The 21,252-nt window shown below is 34.1% G+C and overlaps 1 protein-coding gene across 1 annotated transcript in view; it reads right to left on the reverse strand.

Annotated features, from left to right (window-relative positions):
* SPEF2 (sperm flagellar 2) overlaps window positions 1-21,252 on the reverse strand; it is a 92,271-nt gene that overhangs the window by 44,794 nt on the left and 26,225 nt on the right. The window contains 17 exon segments of the mRNA XM_058825918.1: window positions 1,347-1,439; window positions 3,444-3,600; window positions 4,367-4,541; window positions 5,419-5,576; window positions 7,872-8,009; window positions 12,339-12,477; window positions 12,576-12,703; window positions 14,133-14,213; window positions 14,265-14,343; window positions 15,147-15,305; window positions 16,061-16,166; window positions 17,528-17,775; window positions 18,272-18,375; window positions 19,170-19,255; window positions 19,731-19,795; window positions 20,011-20,143; window positions 20,618-20,834. Coding sequence (XP_058681901.1) covers window positions 1,347-1,439; window positions 3,444-3,600; window positions 4,367-4,541; window positions 5,419-5,576; window positions 7,872-8,009; window positions 12,339-12,477; window positions 12,576-12,703; window positions 14,133-14,213; window positions 14,265-14,343; window positions 15,147-15,305; window positions 16,061-16,166; window positions 17,528-17,775; window positions 18,272-18,375; window positions 19,170-19,255; window positions 19,731-19,795; window positions 20,011-20,143; window positions 20,618-20,834 — 2,266 coding nt within the window.

The raw sequence follows: 21,252 nt of genomic DNA on the forward strand, positions 1-21,252 counted from the left end.
AAGGTACATTGGTGCAACAGAGAAATTAAATATTAAATCAATGTTAAAAACTTAGCTACTGTACACAACTAGTGCCTTTGCTGGACTCTGTGTATCTGTATAATGAAAAAAACAAGTTACCAAAAGGTAGCCAGACAACAAAGATGAAAGCAAACCTATAATTCTCAAATACCAGCTATGTGCCTGTACAAATAGGAAATAGAGCTCAACATGTTCAGCCTTCCTTAAGTTCTTGGCTTTTTCCTTAAACATAGGATGATGAAGCAATGTCAAGGAAAAAAAAAAAAAAAAACATGTTAATGAATCACTAAAATTCATCTTTATGCAATTAAGATCTTCAAAGTTATTACTATTCTTCTCATTACCCCAAAATCTTTACTTTTACTTTACTATTACTTTAAAATATTTACTCTCGAACTGCTTTTGTATTAAACCACATTGAAAGATGTAGGTGTACAAGCATTTGGTATGATTGGATCTAAAGAAGTCTTATGAGTTTGCAGTTTGTTCAATAACTGCTCTTTGCCCTCTATCTTTCATAATAAAATACTAGGCAATAGTTAGCCCACCAAAGAGGTTCCATATGATGATGGGCTTGCCAACTATTGCCAAATAGAATCAATAAAAGCTGGGGGTATCTTCCCTTTACTGACAAAACAGTCTTCTAGTCTAACCTATCCTAAAAAAAAAAACAAACCATAAACTATTTTCAATTTGGGACTTCCTATCTTCAGATATCTACTTCTGGCTGAAATTAACCATTTTGTTTGAAAGTTAATGGGTAAGACAGACAAAGAGATAGAATGACTATTTCTAAACTCTTCTAAACCAACTATATAGGTTTTAGAAGAGTCTGTCCATAAAGCAATTTGGAAGAACAAACAAAATCTAAGTCCTGCTGCTTGAACTCCATGTTGCTGGAAGAGGAGGGAATCAGAGAAAAAGCATCAATGAAATATGCAACTGACAAAAAATTCTTTCCCAGAACAAAACATTTCAAATACTGAATGCAATTCAATTGAATATTGAAGTGTGAGTAACAACTTATGCAAAACCTTTTCTTTCAGGATGAATATTTGCTTAGTCATGACAAATTAAATTAGATGAAATGAAACAGAAGAAAAAAGGAATTAAAACCATATTACGACCTTCAATATATTTACCACAGAATGACTAGTGATTACCACACTAGAAATATTTCCTGATTTCTCCAGACATGACTGTCTCTTCTTTTTCTTTCATATCCATCCATTTTACCTATTGTCTCTCGTTAGTATTGACTAGCACACTAACCAAATTAGGAATAATAATCACCTACCAATATAAGTAACCAAATAGTAACATACCCTCATGTTTCAAGGCACTGAAATATTCTTGCTTTATTTTAAGTGCTATCTCTTCTTTCCTTAATTCTTCTGGGTCTATAGGAGCTGGAGTGGCTTTTGCTCCTGCAGGAAAACAGACGTCGCAGTCTTTGGACTTTGCTTGTAAATTTGTGTATAATGAAAAACTACATTTTTGATGTAGTGACCATTTATGAGAATGCAAAGGCAGCTACTCAGCTGCCAAATGTGATTTACATCTGCAAGTCATGCTAAGGTTAACACCACATAAAAATACCCCAGCATATACAACTGTATTAAAGTTGGTTAAATAACATCCTAAAATGCATTTCTGAATGGAAAATCACGACTGAATAAGTGTGCCACTCATTTGATCCTAGATGGTCAGAACATCCTGTTTGACCCTAGTATCTACCAGTTTATCACAACCAGAACATAAATAAATGTCTTTTCAATAATACTTGTTTCTTCTGGAATAAACTCAAGTCTAACAAACTATAGTAAAAATGTTATGGTATTAGTTACCATCAAAGTAGTGAAAAGAACTATAGTATTAAAAAAAAAAATTAGAAAAAAAAAGGAGATCTGTTATTTCATGACCTTTCAAACCTGCATTTCCACCTTGCTTTGTCTTATTTATCTATGAACAGATATTGTAAAGGTATTTTATCATGTTTTTAGAGATTGCATGGAATTCTGTAGCCACATGACTTTGACTATTACTCAACAATATTAAAATATTTGTAATTGTTTTGTCCTAGAAGAAGAGCAGATGGAGATGTTAGAAAAAATATATAATGATATCTCATAAGGTCAAAACAAAACACATGGTCAATTCTAGAAATGATAAAATTACAGGTGATAAATTGTATAACTGTTACCAGCCCATAGCTCTGTCCTAGGGAGTTCTCATGTTACAGGCACACTAGAGCAACACTGTGTTTGAAATTAAATCAAAGTCAATACTTAGTTACAAATCCATCAGTTCTTACTTCATCCTCTACTAGGAAGAACCTACAGCTTTCTAGCTGAAGTTCTGGTTTCGTGATTTCAGATAGCCTTGTACCAGGTCTGAACAAAAATTTTGTTCCAAGAAGCAATCCACAAACTCCAAAATAGCCACTTAGCATGCAACAGCTGCTGAGTTTTATCACAAAACTTTTCTGGAAGTCTGAAAAATCTGCTACACTCTTGGCTGAATTGAGAAGCTGAACTAAGCCTAAGGCTCCCTGGGGCTCACAGCCGGCTAAGTATTTGCAAGGCTATGCTTTTGTTCACTCTATGGACAGAAATAACCACAGAGAGAGAGAACTGAGCATAGTGCAAATGAAATTTCTGTCAAATAAAAAAGTCAATTGTGTTACGCACAATAACTCTGCAGTTACAGCTTTCTCATCTGGAAACAGGGTACCTGAATTTCAGGCTGCCCTACACCCACAGAGCTTGAACCTCTCTCTTGCTATGTAGAATATCTTAACAAAAGACACAAAAGTTTAGGCTACAGGCCTCCGTTCCTAATGAAGTTATGACATACTGCACACAAAAGGTGAACATTACATAAACTACTACCTGCACAAGGAAATGGTTGTGAGAAAATGTATAAACAGCCTTGTATGCCACAATCTCTTCCACCACACTACCTGTTTTTCTCTCTTGCAAATAAATTTTAGGTTTTCACCTGGTAGGACAGGTTCTTGCAAAGGCCTATGTGCAAGACCCACCTCAATAGGAATCTGCTCTTTTTTAGGACTTCAGCTGTCAAGTAGGCAGAATTTAATAGAATTTTATTTAGCGTGATAAACTAGCTTTAACTGTTCCATTCCAGTACAGAACATGTAGGAAAAAAAAAAAATTACTTTCCATTTAGAATATTTATTTCTACATATAATGACCACACATATTTAAATAAATACAATTGCCATTCAAAAGCCTTTCCCCACCTTTATCACCACCAGCTTTTCATATTGATGTCACATTTGACATTTTAAAAGAGAAATTAAATCCAAATTAAATGTCTTGGTTATTAATTTCTGTACTATTCATATATTTACATTTCAGTAACTTCAAGCACTGTTAAAACAAAGCCTGCATTTTAAATACCTTTTTTTTTATTAGGTGATCTGGAAGATTTTTTGGAACCTTTGGTATCTTTCCCAGATGATTTGCCTGCTTGCTTCTGTGCAGCTTTCGGAGCTTTCTGTTTTAGCTGAAGTTCTTTTTCTTCCTCCATTTCTCTAAACTCTATTTCAGCTGTTACCTTGACACCACAGTCACACATAGTACAGTACATAGTATCAGCTCTGTGCAACTGATTTTTTTCTGTTTTTTTCAGCCTTTACTTTCTGAAAGTACTTGATGAGAAGTTAGACACATTAAAAAATAAAGAAGATATTTAAACTAATTGATTTACTTTTGATTATTTATTAAAAATAAAATTCTGCAGCAAAAACGCAAGACAGAGACATATTAATTCTTGTGGTCATTGCCTGTGCCTGAGGAAAACATTAGAAAAGCAAGAATCAACAGTACACAAAGCACAGCCAGAGTTACATGGTAAGGGGGCAGAAATTCATTTATTATAAGTGATCAAACAGAAAACAAAAATCTAACCTAGAAACCAATCATTTGAAAAGCTCACCTAATTTACTTTTAGCTACAAAGAAAAAATAATGTAACCATAGGGTCAGAACACATGAAAGGTTTGAGCAAACACTGCATCACAGGATTAAATTTGTCCATCTTCTCACACTTCTCTTGAGGGCTAAGAGAAGAGTTTATCATGGAATAAGATACACAGAGGCAACATTTGAAATATTTCTCAGTAATGGAATGAAAGGCTCATTTATAAATATGGAGGTGCTGAAAACACAGACTCCAACATTTTCCTCATAAAACTACAAACATATTCAATGGAAATATCTGAGATACACTGTGCAAAGATGATGTGTTTAGGCTGCCTACTGAATGGGGGGGGCTTTAACTGTACAATACAGAAATCTTTAAGTAAATAAAACATTCCATACCATATCTGACACTGCTGTTACTGCTGTTTGCCATGTATCAATAATAATATTTTCATCATTCCTGCAAGTGATCACTCCATTTTCAGAATTCTTATCCTTAAGACTCTTCTGAGTTTTACTCTTTTCTGACTTGGTATTACCTGGTGAAGGTAGTTTCGAAGAAACCAGAGGAATCCTCAAAAACAAAATATAAGGAATAATTTAAATACTGCTTTAAAAAAAATGTTAAACCTTGGAGAATATGCTGAAAGAATGAAAAAGCTATTTTCAAAGTTTGCAACAGCAAAAAAAAAGGGAGGAACTTTCCTTATGACCAAAAGTGATGAGGTATGTTTATACAAGAAAACTGTCCAGCTTAACAGCTAAAAATAATAATAGATGGATAAAACTACATCAAATGACTGTGTGATCTGCTGATGAATTCCACATGGATTAGACACAGTTTCATTGCTCAGATAATTTTTTAATTAACTCTAATTAAGTTAAAATCAGGTGTTATTGCTGTTGTTTTTTCTATATTGTGAAAGTATCAGGTGGTATCCCTCATCTTTTAATTTGGCATTCAGGTTGGTGCATCTTTGTAGGTTGCTTTGATTTACATCTGTTGTTACATAACTATTAATTTTATTTACATGTACATAAAATTTATAACATTCAATTTTATTTATTGGCACAGATTTTAAACCTACTAATGTTTCACAACAATATTTTACATATGTGAGGATTGTGCTGTAAACTATCAGCAACATAAAGGAAAGAAGGAAACATTTCTAAAATAGTAGATTTCCTCCTGAGGCAGCTTTTAAAATGTTTTGAAATTCAGCAATGCATGAATTTGATAAAGGTAAATAAGTAAAAAAAATAAATAAAAAATGAGGGATAAATGTAACCTCTAAAATTATTTATGAGTCACCATTTGACTATAATCCCTGGTTAAAGAATTCTTAAATCTCCATCCTTTGAAATATACACACATATAATTCCATATACTCCAAAAATCTATCAATGCATTCTATTTGTTCATATTTGTATATTTTATACTGCATTTCTACCTTCTTGATTCATCTTGATCTTTCTTCTGCTCTTCATTAATATCTAACAATGGGATTCTAGTAAAATCTTGAGCATCTTCTGTTGGGATTTTTCCTTCCATTGCCCTATAATAGTCATGAAGAAGTCTTTTTGTATCTTGGAAACGATCCAGTTCAGCCTCAAGAAGAAAGGACAAAGAGATTGCAGTTCAACATACCACAGAACAAATTTTTGTTATTACATGTTAACAGAAGCAATTCTAAATCCTAAGAGTTTGAGGGAGAGCATAAAACACGGTCATATTTGTTTTAAAATTTATAGTATACTGAATGCATACGTATTGTTGCATCTATAATGTATTCACACTGTCATTTCTGGGCAGCAATAAGAATCTTAATTGTTAAAATAGGAAAATCTATTTACAATAAATTATGTTCAATGCATTCAATTTAACTACAATATATTTTGATGTATATATATATTTCCTAGTAGCAAGTATACTAGTGCTGACAAATTACATGGATCTTCTTGTTCAGAAGATATAAAGCATAAAACAAAAAGGGTTATTTGATGGAGTTATTTGATACAGTTTTTCTGGATCTAGGTAATCCATAGACTCTGAACATCTAAGTGTCATGAAAATCTTTTTGTGTGAATCATCTTAGAAGATATCAAATAAGATTCAAGAAACATTTAACACCTGTCATGTTTTGATTTATTGATACAGTATGGTGTTCGTTTCTAACTGACAAAACAGTACTAAATATTCATGGGAAAATGCACAAAACCACATTCACAAAACAAAGGATAAAAACTTTGTGGTGTAAACCAGTACTCATCCTAAGTTAAGGAGAAAATACCTTCAAGAATAACTGTGTACATAGAAAGAAGGAATGAAATCTGATAAACAACATTTATACAAATCTATGTGATTACACAGTTACAGAGCCACCAGGGAAATATATGTAACTACCAACAGAAAAAACCACAAATAACAACTCTACAACAAAGAAGCCTATTTTTGACTGCTTCTAAAAGAATAGTTATTACATAAAGCTATACTTACTATATTTTTAGTCCTGCAGTTTTAGGATAAACAATTAATTTATTTGGGGGAATATGTACTAAGAAAAGCAAGAAATAATGTTTTCTATTAAATTTTCCTTTATGGAAACAAAAGCTTACATATGGTTAATACATGTTAGTAATTTTAAACACTTATTGTGCATATCCACACAAGACAGATCAAATTAGATTCATAGTGAATCTCCTCTGAACTCCATCACACCTGCCCATGAAATTCTGTTAGAACTAGGATTGCAAAGATATAACTGAATATAAAAGGAGAATAATAAAATATTTAAGCTCTGTAATATGACTTTGTCTCCTTTATGCATATAATTCAAGACGAATTTTTTTAAATATTCAGGATATAGATAGCCTAGTTAGAGGACCAATGAGATAGTCAGCAGTTATTTGATATTTTGACCTCTCTTTAGTCAGTGGTCTGAAGTCTATTTAGGGCTTTATGCAGACTCTTTGAAAACAAAGTCAACAATTTCCTTACTATAGCATTGACTATTTCACAAACTTTTCTTGAATTACCACAACATTAATATAAGAGAGTGGTTCCCTTTTTTATTAAGCATATGAAAATAGCACAGAGAATTAAAGGAGTGAAAGCCCACCCTAAACTGCTTAGGCCTGGCTTTTTCATATAAATTAGCATCACAATGCATGTGTTCAAAACACTGTTTCCACTGTATTCTTTAAATTTACCAAAACTTTCACAGAATGGTCACTTCAGTTTGCAGAAAAGCCTGTCTAGCCTAGTCTAGTCTAGAATACTCCAATCCAGTTCTAAACTAAATTTATGCACCTAGAACAGCAGTAATAGGTAAATCTTACTTTACTGCAGGACTGAATGGACTCTTGAAAACTTTGAAGTTATATATCTGAAAGCTGGGTCATATGTGAACAGCAGCAAATGACATCTCAATCTCAAAACATAACCTCATTGTTTGGGGTTTATTTTTGTTGGCCTGCAGATAAAATGTCAATCCACATCACTGAAATTACAACTGAAATAAATTTGATGCATTTGAAATATATCAAGCTGTGAATGACGTGATTCATAAATTAAAAGGAGATGTCAATATGATCATAGAATGATAAAGAGCTGTAACATTTCTGTCACAAAACTCAAAATGATTCATTGGAGTTACAAAATTGTAAAAAGTAGCAGTATAATAAAGATTGATAGTTTTGGGAGTTGAATAACAAGAATGGCATTTTTCTTAATCTTTCCTGTATTTCAAAGTTAAATGTATAGAATGTCATCTACTTTTTGTCTCTTAACTTTCTATATGAATTCAGAAAACACATGAACATTTGCTTAACTAAATTTTAAGCCTTCACATATTTGGAGCCAACCATACGAAACTTCTCTCAGGCTTACTGTAGCAGTCCATACCTGCATAAGTGTAAAGAAATGGTTCATTGCAATCTCCCTACGATCTGGTAACCACTCTTCATTCATGATACCAATACGTTCCTGCTCTGCTTCTTCCCTTCTTCTGTCACAGATATCCCAGAGAAGATCTCTTAGGTCCTAAAGCACAAAATCAAATATGTTAATTAATTATGAAAGAAAATTTAAACCTTTTTTTTATTTATTATTATTTTTTTTTATTATTATTTTTTTCCACCTGTGTATAGGGCAACTTCCTATCTGGGGCTTTTCCTTTACTGATATAAAAACCAATACCTGGTCAGGTCACATGCCCACAGAGGGCTGACAGAAAGTTTCTTTACAAGTGTGCTGGAGAAAAGAACACAAAGTTCAGTGTGCAGGCTGCCTTGCTTTCCTCAGGCAGAGATGATCTACCTAAGCTAGACAAGTATGAGACTGCGAATAGCTAAGCTCTCAACTCCACTAACAATCTTCTGCTTGAATGGTTTGCTAATTAATACCCTAAGAATAGTACTCTCAGGGGATGGGCAACATGAAAAAAACTGAGAAAATTGTGTCAGATTTCAAGTGTTTTTCAAATTTGAGTAGCTTCCACACCATTTTTCTCAAATGTTCTTTTAATTAAGGTCTCTTCAGCTAGTGACTATGTCAAATAGCACTGTGTGGCTCACTGACAGCACTGAGGACCAACTAAGCAACCCATTTGTTCCCTATTGCCATCTCTGCATGGAAACAGTGACAGGCCATTATATGTAAGATGCCATGGGAGGAGAAGAGTGCTGTTAAATACAGATGCCAAGGTAGGACAAAATGAGATGTCTCTGGCTCCAGGCAGTTCTACCCTACCTGACTTGTTCTGGGACAGAAGAAAAGAAGAGCTTGGGCTGCTGGTGAAGTGATTCCATATTATTCCATATTGCAACCAGGTCTTGGTTGAAACCTACTATGTCAGATTCTGTTTCCCTCCCCCTGTCTGAAGACTTCAGATAAATCTACTTGTCCTCTGTTGGACAAAAGCCTCAAGGAAGTCCCTGGGCTACCTAACACACCAATGATAGCTAGAAGGTAGCCAATGTGCAGGCAATCAGATATTCATGGCTTCACATTGTGGAATATGCACATAAGAATATGCTGTTGGATGAAAAATATGTAAGTATATGACTTATCTATTGGCAGTGGTGAGTTGACCTTGGCTGGCTACCAGCTGTCCACCAAACTTCTCTATCACTCCTCCTCAGAGGAAAGGGGGAGAGAATATGATGGAAAAGTTAATGCATTAAGATGATGATGATAAGAACATTCATCTATTACCATCATATGCAAAAGGGACTTGACTTGGGGAAATTAATTTAATCTAATGCCAATTAATAACACAGAAGAATAATGAGAAATAAAAACACCTTTCCCCCACCCATTCTTCTTCCCAGGCTTAAGTTCACTCCTGACTTTTCTACCTCCTACATGGCACAGGGGAAATGGGGAATGGGTAATTATGGTGAGTTCATTGTACGTTTTTATCTGCCACTCCTTTCCCTCACACTCTTTCCCTGCTTGAGTGAGGTTCCTTCCATAGAATACAGTCCTCCATGGATTTTTTGGATGCAAGCCCTTCCCACAGGCTTCAGTTCTTCAACAACCACACCAGTGTGGATCCTTTATGTGTGCGCAGCCCTTTAGGACTGTACTGATCCAGTGTGTGAACTACATGGGCCATAGGTCCTGCCAGGAACCTACTCTGGTTGGGCTCTCCAGAGGCTGCTGCTCCTACACAGCATGTCCACCTGATACAGCCTGGGTGGACTGTATGGACTGCAGGGTGGAGATCTGTTTCCCTGTGGTACTCCATGAGCTTCAGTGGAACAACCTCCATCACCATGGCCTTCTCCAGGGACCACAGGGGAATCTCTGCTCTGGTGCCTGGAGCACCTCCTGTTCCTCCTTTACTGTCCTTGTTGACCACAGAGCTGTTTCTCACATTTTCTCACTCCTGTCTTACAGCTGCCATGCTTTTCAGAAGCCACCTCTGCAGATGCTTTGCCACAAAAAACCTTTCACATAAATGCAATACCACAGGAAAAAAACACACTAATGTTTTGTACAAACTGATGTGCAGCTCTTTTCAGTATCTTTCTTAAACATGTAACAAGAAGGATTTTATTCTTTGTCCTCATATTATTCAAGTCACAGTTTTGATTTACTGTAAGCAGTGGAGAAAACTGCAGAGGGATATAGTGAGTTATATTCCTCTGTCAGAACCTTAAAACATGTTTTATGAATATCTTCTTTTTCTCTCTCACTGCTTTTCTTCTCACAGTGAAGAAGCTTCTCTCTCTCCTTTACTTGTAGTACAGTGGTGAAAAAACCTAAAAATGGATGCATTTGCTCAGTTCTCTCCTATTTGGAACAAGAGAAGTAGTGATAGCAAGCAACTGATCACATTCAATAACAGCAATGCAGTGAGAGGGAATTTGGAGAAATTGCTGGAAGACAGTTAGAGATGTGCTGCTGAAGAGTGTTTTATCCACAGTAATTCTGTGTTTGGATATTTAGGATGTGTGCTGGTTTTGGATGACTTTCTTCAGAGTGGTGAGTATGGGCTATGGTTTGGATTTGTGCTGGAAACAGTGCTGATAACACAGGGATGATTTTGTTATTGCTAAGCAGCACTTGCTCAGAGCCAAGTCTTTTCTGCTCCTCACCCCACCCACCAATGAGGGGGCTGTGGGTACCAGGAAGCTGGGAAGGGACTCAGATGGGAGAGCTGACCCCAGATGACTAAAGGACGTTCCAAGCCATGTGGCACAATTCTCAATATATAAAGCAGAGGGAGAAGAAGGAAGGAGGGGGACACTGGGAGTGGTTGTGTTTGTCTTCCCAAGTCACCATTATGTGTGATGGAACCCAGCTTTCCTGGGGATGGCCAAACACCTGCCTGCCTGGCCATGGGGAGTAGCGGGTGAATTCCTTGTTCTGCTTTGCTCCTGTGCACAGCTTTCGCTTTGCCTGTTGAATTGTCTTTACCTCAGCCCATGAGCTTTCTCACTTTTACAATTCTCTCCCCCATCCCACTGGTAGGTGTCAGTAGCTGCGTGAGGCTGAGGTTAAACCTTGCCTGACCTTAAATGTAAGTATTGACTGCCCTCTGGGCTTTGGACCTTCAAGGAATTTTACATACATCACAAAACGGGGTGGGTTTTTTACATTTACATATCCAGTAAGTATCAGGGAAATTTGCTTTTCAGGTATTAGAGCTGGCACTTTCCAATGTTTTAGAAAGGGTCAAGCTGAGATGATAGTGTTGAGGAGTCTGTGAGTTTGAGGAAAATCATTATGAAGATTTTCATTCTTTTCATTTCCTCTTTCTAACAGCAATGAAGGATGGCTGATGGAATTCATACATTCACAGAGATACAATGAGCATGGCTTTAAAAGCATAGAGGAAGATCATCTTCACAATCACCCATAGGTTTGGGATTCACAAGGGCTGAATGGGTTATTTAAAAAAATATTTCTGAAAATTCTATATTCACTACAAAGTGCTCAGGCTTATCACAGTATCTGAGTTTCACTGCATCATATGTGAGTATAACCTCCTCTTCACATAATTTGAACTGGATAATGCCAAACATGGATTTCTGTTACGAGGAAAAGGCAAAATATTTTATTTTTCTAAAATATAGGTCAGAGTGATTCCAGTCTCTTTATAATGCCATTCAGTAGAAATTAGGAATATGGATGATGATTTTTCAATCCTCTACTCCATTCTCTTGGAATATTTCTATGGAAGAGGAGGTCCAATGCTTTTTGCATCTTAGATGCACTAATCCATTATTCCTCAAATGTTCCCTTCAACTAAAAATACTTTTGGGGAGCATTTCGGATACCACTCAATTAAAAATCATGTCTGTTCTGAAATGGAATCTGATTAATTAAAAGATAACTCTACTTTTGGCTTATGCTAAATCTGGCTCTGAACTTGTTAGGACCTTTAGTTTTAGATTTTTGTGAAAAAAGAACTCTCATGATATCACCTAGAAGAGATCTACCTATCCCAAGAAATTCTATGTACTTTGTAAGAATCTGTTTTAGAAAGCATGTATTATCATATATAATTTAGAGAAAAAATAAAATACTGCCAAGATTTTTTAGATTGTAATAGAAATATCCAACCTGTAAAATCTCTGAAAACCACAAATGTAAAGAAAAAGAGAGCAGAGAAATATTTATTTTACAGTGTACCACAATACCACAGTGTAACTTATAAACCAAAGCAATATGTAAGAAAATTATGGTGAAACAATAGAGGAATAATTTTAAAGGATACGTTATGATCAAGAGGAAATGACATAGTTTAAGAAGGACTGTAAAGAGGAAGAAAGAAGTAAATAATATTATTCATGTTATATCAAGTTTGTACACAAGGAAATAATAGTCTAGGGTATATTGTAATTTCTGTCATTTACTTACAGTAACCCTTTGGTGTAGTTCAGCTTTTGTTTCCTCATCATCTTGCAGGTCGCTAGCAATTGAATTAAAATCTGTTTGCCACTGAGATACAAACTCCTGCTTAAAATGTGGACGTTTCAAATAATCTTGAAAATTTTTTCTGTAAATTTTGGTAAAAAAAACTTTTGGGTTACAGAATGCCCCATGAAAAATACAAAATGCTAATAATTACTGCAATAGGATACTATTTCTGCTTACCTAATATCTGCTGTGTAATGAATTATAGTGTACTGTTCATCCCTCAGGCATCGAAGTACAGTTTTGATTGTATTCATATAAGTATTTTCTACCATTTCCCAGTAAGGTACTAAAAAAGCAATTATCTCCTGTGAATTTTTTAAAAACATTTAAATTTATTTATTTATTTATAATGGTGATTCATTGATCTGTAGCATTAGCTTAGCAAATACACAAAAATATTTCATTAAATCATATTATTGATTTTTTTTTCTCTGTGTATTTGTTTTGGTTTACAGCTGATTATAGACAATGTACCAACTTATATTTTTATCCTGTGAATTTCCTTGGGGAAAAGTGGTAGGTCTCTAAAGGAATGGGAAATTCCAGCAGAATATTCCAGTATCTCTTGTTTTGGATGTGCTCATAAAATAAGTGATGATACTGAGTGAGCACTGAAGTAAGAAAATTTGGTCATTTTTAACTGTGTGAGCCCATAAAAATCTAAGCTGACTGCCTAGTATTGCAAAAGTGATGTTTGACTGACTGACTGCCATGAAATGTAAATAAAGGCCATGGCCAGAGGAAATCCAGTGTATGTGAGCTGATTTCAGTTAACAGGAAAAACTGGTAAACATTAGGAAAGCAATTACAGAACAAATTTCAAACCATCATTGTCCACCCTTGAAAAATCTGCATCTCAAAAACTGCATGGAGTACCAGCCTCTCATCTCAAAAAATTTATAGAAGAACTGGAACAGATTATAGCTGGATTGGAAAACAAAGCAACACTAAGCAAAATGAATGTTTAAGAGATGCTTGTCACATTTTAAATGCCGTCAGAGGTTGATTATAGAATTATTTATTATTCATTGTATCTCTCAATATGTGAGTTAGGGTCACAGTGAATTAGGGTCACCAAATGATCCAAGGAAAGCTCATGGTTTAAAGTGAAGAAACATAAATATTTCTTCAGAATTAACATAATCATAGAAGCTGTGTCACAGAAAACAAAAAGTAAAAGGCTTCAAAAAAAGCTACTAAACCAACTAAAAAAACATAATCATGGAAGAAAAGTCCATTGAGAGCCACTAAACACAAGATGCAGATATGCAGTTATTTCAGAAAACCCTTAAATTTCAGATCACTCGAATCTGAGATGTCCCTGGGGAGAAAATATTAGGAAAAAAAATACACTAAGAGAAAGATTAGTACACACTCTCCCTATTACTCTTTGTAAGAGACCCACAACTTACCCTTGCCAGAGAAAGAAAAGTGATCTAGTAAGTTTGTGTATTTCATAATAGAAAAAAGAATTCTTATTTTAGCAGCTGTTTTCTTCATCATAATTGCAAATAATTTAAAAAATATATAAATTTTAAAGTGATTCCTTATTTTTTGTATTTTAGTAGCAACTGTTCTATGTATATTTATCACAATGTAATAGCATACCTTTTATTGAAAACTATTGGAAAAAAAACCATGAAATGATGCAAAAGGTTTAGGTAGAATATACATAAAATACTAACAGAAAGATATACTTTGATATTTAAGATTTTCAGCCAGGAATTATTGTACCTGGGGAAGTGGTTCATCTACATAAATCCATTCATCTGATCCTGGTTCAATTGGTGGTGGTGTCTCAGGAGAGGGAGGAGGCTGATCTATAACTGGTAAAACCATTTCTTCTTCAGCTGTGACTGATAACACCTGTTCTTCATCTGTAACTGGTAAAACCTTTTCTTCTTCTGGTGCTACTTCTTTAGCAGACCCTTGATCCAAATGTACAATTAGTACTTCCAAATGATTTTTACGTAGCAATAAACAGAATAGATATCTCTGCTACTCTCACAGGTTCAAAATAATGGAACAGGTTTACTCTTTCATTACCTAGGTTTTGTTCATCAAAAATATACTCATGAAATCAGCAAAATGCTCAAGGAAGACTGGATCAGTTAATATCTAAACAAATATTCAGCATTCATAAATCCAACTTTTCAAGTTTGTTTTTGTTTTTTTTCTTTTGGTGGTAGAAGACACATGAAGATTTTTCACAATAGTTATTAAAAAAACTGATTATTTAGAGGTCACTATTGCTGATTTACTTGATGCATTGTCCCCCTCAATGCTCCACTTTTTTTTTCTTTTTTTCTTTTTTTTTTTCTTTTTATTTTAAATTATTCTTTCTTTCTGGGTAACAAGGAGGAAAAGTGAAATAAAGATGTATCAAAATTAAATGCCAAATCACTTCTTACCCATATTTTTATGCTGCTACTGATAAATGACTATATGTTCATAATGGCAAGTTAGACTTTCTTACACAATTATGCTGCCCCACAGATGAAGATGCTGCCTGTAATTTTAAACCAGGAAGAAAAGACTGAACTTAATGCTTTAATTTTGATGTGAAATTGGCCTATATACTCCAAAACAGTCAAAGTACAACAGAAAAGTTCAGGGTTCTGATGCAGTTATCACTAACTGGCACATCCTCAGATTTTTTCAGGGGCAGCAAAAATGTAGGTTGCCATATAATTTTATAAAAAACAATGTCTTTTGCTACTGAATTCTAGAAAGTAGGAATATGAAAACTTACTTCTATTCTGAATTTTCACAATTTCTTCTATTATTTCCTTCACTGTTTCACACACAAGACCTTCTTCTGTCTCCGCATTTACTTTCACTAGAGTGTTTTGATGGATTGAAAACCATTTCTCCAATTTTGGCCATGTCTTTAGGAAGCCTGAAATTCTACAAAAATTATATCAATATATGAATTTAAAACCTAACTAATAGAAAATCAAAGATTTTCTAAAATTTATAAATAAATGAGAAAGCAGATCATCTAATTTAACACTGAAACAACTCCACCTACATCAACTCCTTCATTTTAAATATAAGAAAATTTTCAAAATTCTATTGATTACTATAATGCATTTCTAACTCTTTCATGTCACAAGCTACATTTACTTTCTAATATCACAATTAAACCAATAGTAATACATCTGAAACAGTTAAAAGTATCAAATATTCAGAAGATAGAACTGGTTTTGATTTTGCTCTTCATGTAAAGTTAAACATCTAGTGATTCAATTAAAATTAGAACATTAAGTGGTTTTTTGTAAATGTAGAAATGGAAGATAACATTTTACAAAATCTCTAACTCAAATCAAGTGTATTTCACTCAAGAGCAGTCACATATGTGAGAGACCTCAGATATAAGGACACACACAGATACACACATATATACGGAATGTATACACATAGTTCATACAATATATACCTGAGAACTAAATTCTCCTTGGAACAATACCCTGGAAAGTCAAAACACAAGAATCCTTTTTTTCCAGGAAGATTCATATTGTGCAGAAAATGAAAATACCCTTTAGGCTCCACATTATAGAAAGGTCTAAGTAAGTTCTTAACATTAAGCATGTCAGTATTGTCCTGGATCACTTATGAGATTCACTGCCTGAAGCATTTTTTTTGTACTTCACGTAACTTACCTATGTAGAATCTGCTCCCTGGCCAAATCAATCTTCTCTTCTACAATTTCAGTGTCTGGATTTTGACTGCTGCTCCATTCAGCCTGAGATGACCTTCTTTTAGGTACTGTGTGGAAAACCACATATATAAGCATACATTAAAAAAGGCAATTATTCAGACAGTTATTAATCCAAACTAAGATAATCATTACAAGAACAAATTTGGTGTTCCTTGGTCTTACACTTCTTCACTTAAAAGTTGAGTACCAGACTTCCTAAAAGAAAGTAAAAGTCAGAGAACATGACAGAAATATAAAATTAAGGACCTAAAACACTGTCCTGCCTTTTCCTCTGTTTAAGTGCATAGCCAATTACAGCACTAACACTTCCTAATGGATGCTTTTCAGCCATAAAAACCTCCAGTTGAAGAGATGGAGCATTCCTGTAGGAAGACTATTTCAGGTTTATCTACTCTACCAGTTAGAAAGTATTTTCCCAATTTCATCCAAAATATCTACTTTTCACAATGAGCAGATATTACACTTTTTGAAAAGACAAGGCATTCTTTCTGAGTATTTTTAAATTAAAAAAGCCTTTAACTCATGAGAAATACACCATTTTAAAATAATTTTTAATTTTTTTAATTGTTCTTTTGACTCTTTCTATCATCACATTTACATCTTATGAAGTATATTCTATTTGTATTTCTGAGATTATATTAAATATAACCACACTCCTACCTATACATAAAAGCTAAATGTAGGTGGTGCTTTAACTCAAGCTATTTGCTATCTGTGCACTGCAATGAAAACAACAAAGAAGAATCTCCTCATAATTTGGATAATACACAACATACTGATTAAAAAAACTTCTGTTTCATCAACGTTTTAAAATGTGTGGTCTGGAAATAAAACAGCTCTCAAAAAGTCTTTGACGCCTTTCCCTTGGTTGGCCAGAATTTACTTTGACTTCTGATCATTTACTGACTAACTGAAGACAAGACAAAGGCAGTAATCAATAGGGAATTTATTCTGGCAGTGTCAGGGACTGACTATTGGCACATCCCTCTGTTTATAATTTCTTTTTTCCCTTTCTAAGTGTGTCTCCTGAAGAAAAATGCTACTTACAGACACTCATTTGTAATGCGCCGTATTCTGTATCTGTTATAATTTGTCTTTTTTCTACCTGCTGTTTTATGTGACTTGTAACACCACCCACTGTGCTATCTCAGCTACAGTGAGAGTTCAAACACAAAAGAGACTATAAATAAAAAAAGCATATACACATGCACTTGTACACTTCTGCTCTGCCTTTGACTGAAACAAACAGAAGTATCTGAAATAATCTGGAAGCATTAAAGGCACAATTAATGAAAGTGATATTGTGAGATATACAGAAATTGTCCAGTAGTGCTATTTTGAATTAATAATTATAACTTACAAATATCTGCTTGTCATTTCACTTTTTTAATGGTAGTTGGAAACTTACACTTCACATTAGCTGCACGTTTCAGTACCAGACTGTCTGAAATATCCAATAATATGGAAACATCAAATGCAGGTGAGGTAGGAGGAGGCTTGTTAGGAGCTCTGGGATTTATAGCAAGGGACAGCTTTTCAGAAATTGGATCTTTTGCTTCTACATCAATCCCTGTATAGGATTTTTCAAATAGCTTTGCCTGGTTAATTGTCATTGGAAACCCTTCTACAATCCACCCCTTCTCTGGTGGTATTTTGCTAAAAGGAAGTGAAGAACCGGAATTACACAGTGAAATGATAGCATATTAGTAAAACTGAAAGAACAGCTTGCTCTGGCCATCATTCATTCTTAATACACTATATTAAATTTCCTGATGAATACAGAATATGACAGATATTATTAAACTGTAAAGTAATGGATTTTAAATCAGAAAAAAAATAACAGCGAGTCTACTTAAAGTGAAAAAACGTCAGAAACGAAACAAAACACTTTTTGTTGTCTTGATAAATAAAGTTTTCAAAACCACACTATAATTTATATCTGCTCAGAGGTATAAATGCTCAAATAAAGTTTTTGCTAAAGCAATAAATAAGAAGTTCTGTTTTATAATTTACAGTATACTAATAGGAATACTACAACTTAAATAATATTCATGTAGGAACTTAAGTGCTAACTGCGCCTCAAGGTAGTTGAGACAATTTTCTGTCAAACAAGAGTAGATAGATAAAACCAAGTAGCTATACAAATTCATACATAATGGCTTCCAACAGGATGTCAATTAGTAATTCATCGGGAACACTTTTTCCGCTCTTCAACCATTTCTGTGATGCAGCACCAAGTTGGGCACGTACAGATAGCTGTGGAAGAGTGCAAAGTATGCTCAGAATGTCTGTAACAGTCATTGAAAAGAATAGTTGAAAAGAATATGACTCCATATCTTATATCAATATTTATATTGGGGGTGGTGACTGTTATTTATCAATATTCAATAGTTGGGGGAGGGTCTATTAAAGTGAATAGCTTTAATTGTAAAAAATGCATAGTTTATACAAAATCTCCAGCTGATTTCTGTGATTAGACTCACAAAAATACTGAAAAAAACAAGATAGAGAATGTAAGGATATAAAGGCCAAGAAATTATTAATTAAGTGTTCTGGTTCTCAGCTAATTTTGGTTTCCATTACCACTGACAATTTCATACAGCAGCACATAAATTCATTAATTTTACATGGATTATTTTATATCTTAGCTTTGGAAGTAATTTTCAGTGACCAGTAAGCCAAAGAAATCACTGTAGAATTAAGCATTTTTAACAAAGTAAAGAAACCTTGTCATGGGATGAATTATCTTCTTGGCAGCAGCAAGCAGAAATACATTTTTGCTAACTCAGAAATGTAATAGAAAATACCACATCTTTCGTAAATGTGAGATTTCACATGAAAATATAGAATTTTAACAAGATATACAACTCTAAACAACATACAGAAGTACAGATTTTCATAATAAGTTCTTCTAATATTTCAGAAAATACAGAAAATACTTGAATTGATGTCAGCAATTCAGAATGATGAAAAGGTGTCACCATTTAATTCGCTTAACCATTTTAACTAATGTCTTTTTATAAAGTAGAAATTAAAATTGGACTACTAACCTTGGATAGGCCATCCTGACTGTTATCTAATTCAAATTCTTCCTGGGATGGATCCTTTTCAACAGGACAATTGTCTAAAATAGGTTCTAAAATAAAGTTTGATGATGCTATTACTATAGAATTCGTTATTATAGATAAAGAATAAAAGTCCATGGCTTGTTATTCTTTGAACAAATCAATACAGAAGGTACATAAAATTGTTAGAATCATAGAAGCACTGGGTAATTCAGGTTGGAAGCAACTTTTGGATGTCATCTAGTTCTAGTACAACTTTGTGCTCGAAGTGGCATCAGTTATAAGGTCAGACCAGGTTTCTTAGTTATTTACCCCATATGATCTGGAAAAACTACAAAGATGGAGACTACACTACCTCACCAGGAAATTTGTTTCAGTACTTGGCTATCCTCATGGAGAAAAGGCCTTGTCTTATGTCTAGGCAGAGGGGCAACAAGAAGGGTTTTAACGGGTATCTCCACAAAAGGCTGGGGAAAATGTTTGCTGGGACATGCAAGAGACTGAGGCATCCCAAGGCCCTGAGACACACAGGAAGGAAATATTTACCTGTGGTGGTTTCTGTTTGGAGCTCCTCTAGAAGATTTGGTGGTGAATTTGGTAAGTTCTCCTGGGCCATGTATCAAATATGACAGGAAATGGATTAGAATGATAATTACATCTTACAGAAAAAAACAAGCCTGTAAATTCAAGCTGACTCTTCGTCTTACCTGTCAAAACTTACAATTAAGTTTGAAATAGAGTAAAAAAACCAAAACATGCTCTTTTCCTTACATGTTTCATTCCCATCTACCTGTTAGAACCAAGACCAAAACTAGGGAACATGCTTACCTCATTTTTTTCTCCAGAACTCTCTGATTCCTGTGAAATCATGCTGTGTTCACTTTTCATTTCATTTTTAAGAAAAGCTTCAATGGCTTCCTGAACCAGAGTACCAACAGATAGTACCTGAATATTGCAAACTAATACACAAAAATATTAGATAGCTACAATTTGAGTTGAGTATGCATACAGAGAAATTATTACAAGCAGTTAAATTAATTATTTAATTTGGGCTTCTAATGTAAGTTGTTGTCATTCTTTCTTCTGTGAAACTACTTCACTATGTATCAACAGTGACATAGCTATCTTGCTAGTCTCTTCTAAAACAAGAATCTCCAAAAAATTTTACCAAAAGCATTTTCAAATTCTCACTGAAGAAGTATTAATGTTACAATACAATATTAATATTACTTTCAAGTCCCAGTGTTTCTAAGTTTATTTTGGAATATAACAAAGGAATGACATGCAACCAACCCTGGCAAAATACATACGCATCTGTGGTTCTAGAATTATTAATACAAGGATTTGCTCAAATAATTTTCATTGTAAGAGTAAGATTTTAACTCAAATAAAAATTTTAAAGAATTTTAGGTAAACAAACAAACAACATCTACCTTTTTCAATAAACTTTGCACAGGTAGTTTTTCCACTAAATAATTTTCCCAAAATACATCCCTTGACAGGAAATGAAGGAAATTCAGGTGAAGATTTGGGTTTTGGAGGATAGAACATCTCCATCAGTCTATGAAGCACATGACCCAATATGTTATTATTAAGAGGAGGTTTGTTTTCACTGTTCTCTTCAGTTGGGCTCCATTCCCCTGTCATACTCTGTATAAATGACAAATTAGCAAATCTCAATATATTTTGTCTTCCATCTTTCTAAATATTCACATACATAATAATAAAATACTGAAATTTGAATAGTACTAAATAATAACAGTTTTTAGAATAGAACCTCTTTAAAACCTATGATTTTGTCATAATCATTGAACATTTATTGATATTCACTAATAACAAGTGGAGAGACAAGCACTTATATAATGGTTTTCATAGATTTTTGTGATCTGCTTTTGTTTGTATCTGCATGGATGCCATAGAGAAAATATATTCAAAAGTACATGAGTTAAGGACAGGAATAGATCAGTTACCATTATGGGCAAAATAGACTCAACTTGGGGAAATGTATGAATCAAAATCAGAGCAGGATAGTGAGCACTAAAACGAATCCTACAAACACCATTCCCCC

Source organism: Poecile atricapillus, chromosome Z (genome assembly GCF_030490865.1).
Source record: "Poecile atricapillus isolate bPoeAtr1 chromosome Z, bPoeAtr1.hap1, whole genome shotgun sequence".
NCBI classification, from domain to species: domain Eukaryota; kingdom Metazoa; phylum Chordata; class Aves; order Passeriformes; family Paridae; genus Poecile; species Poecile atricapillus.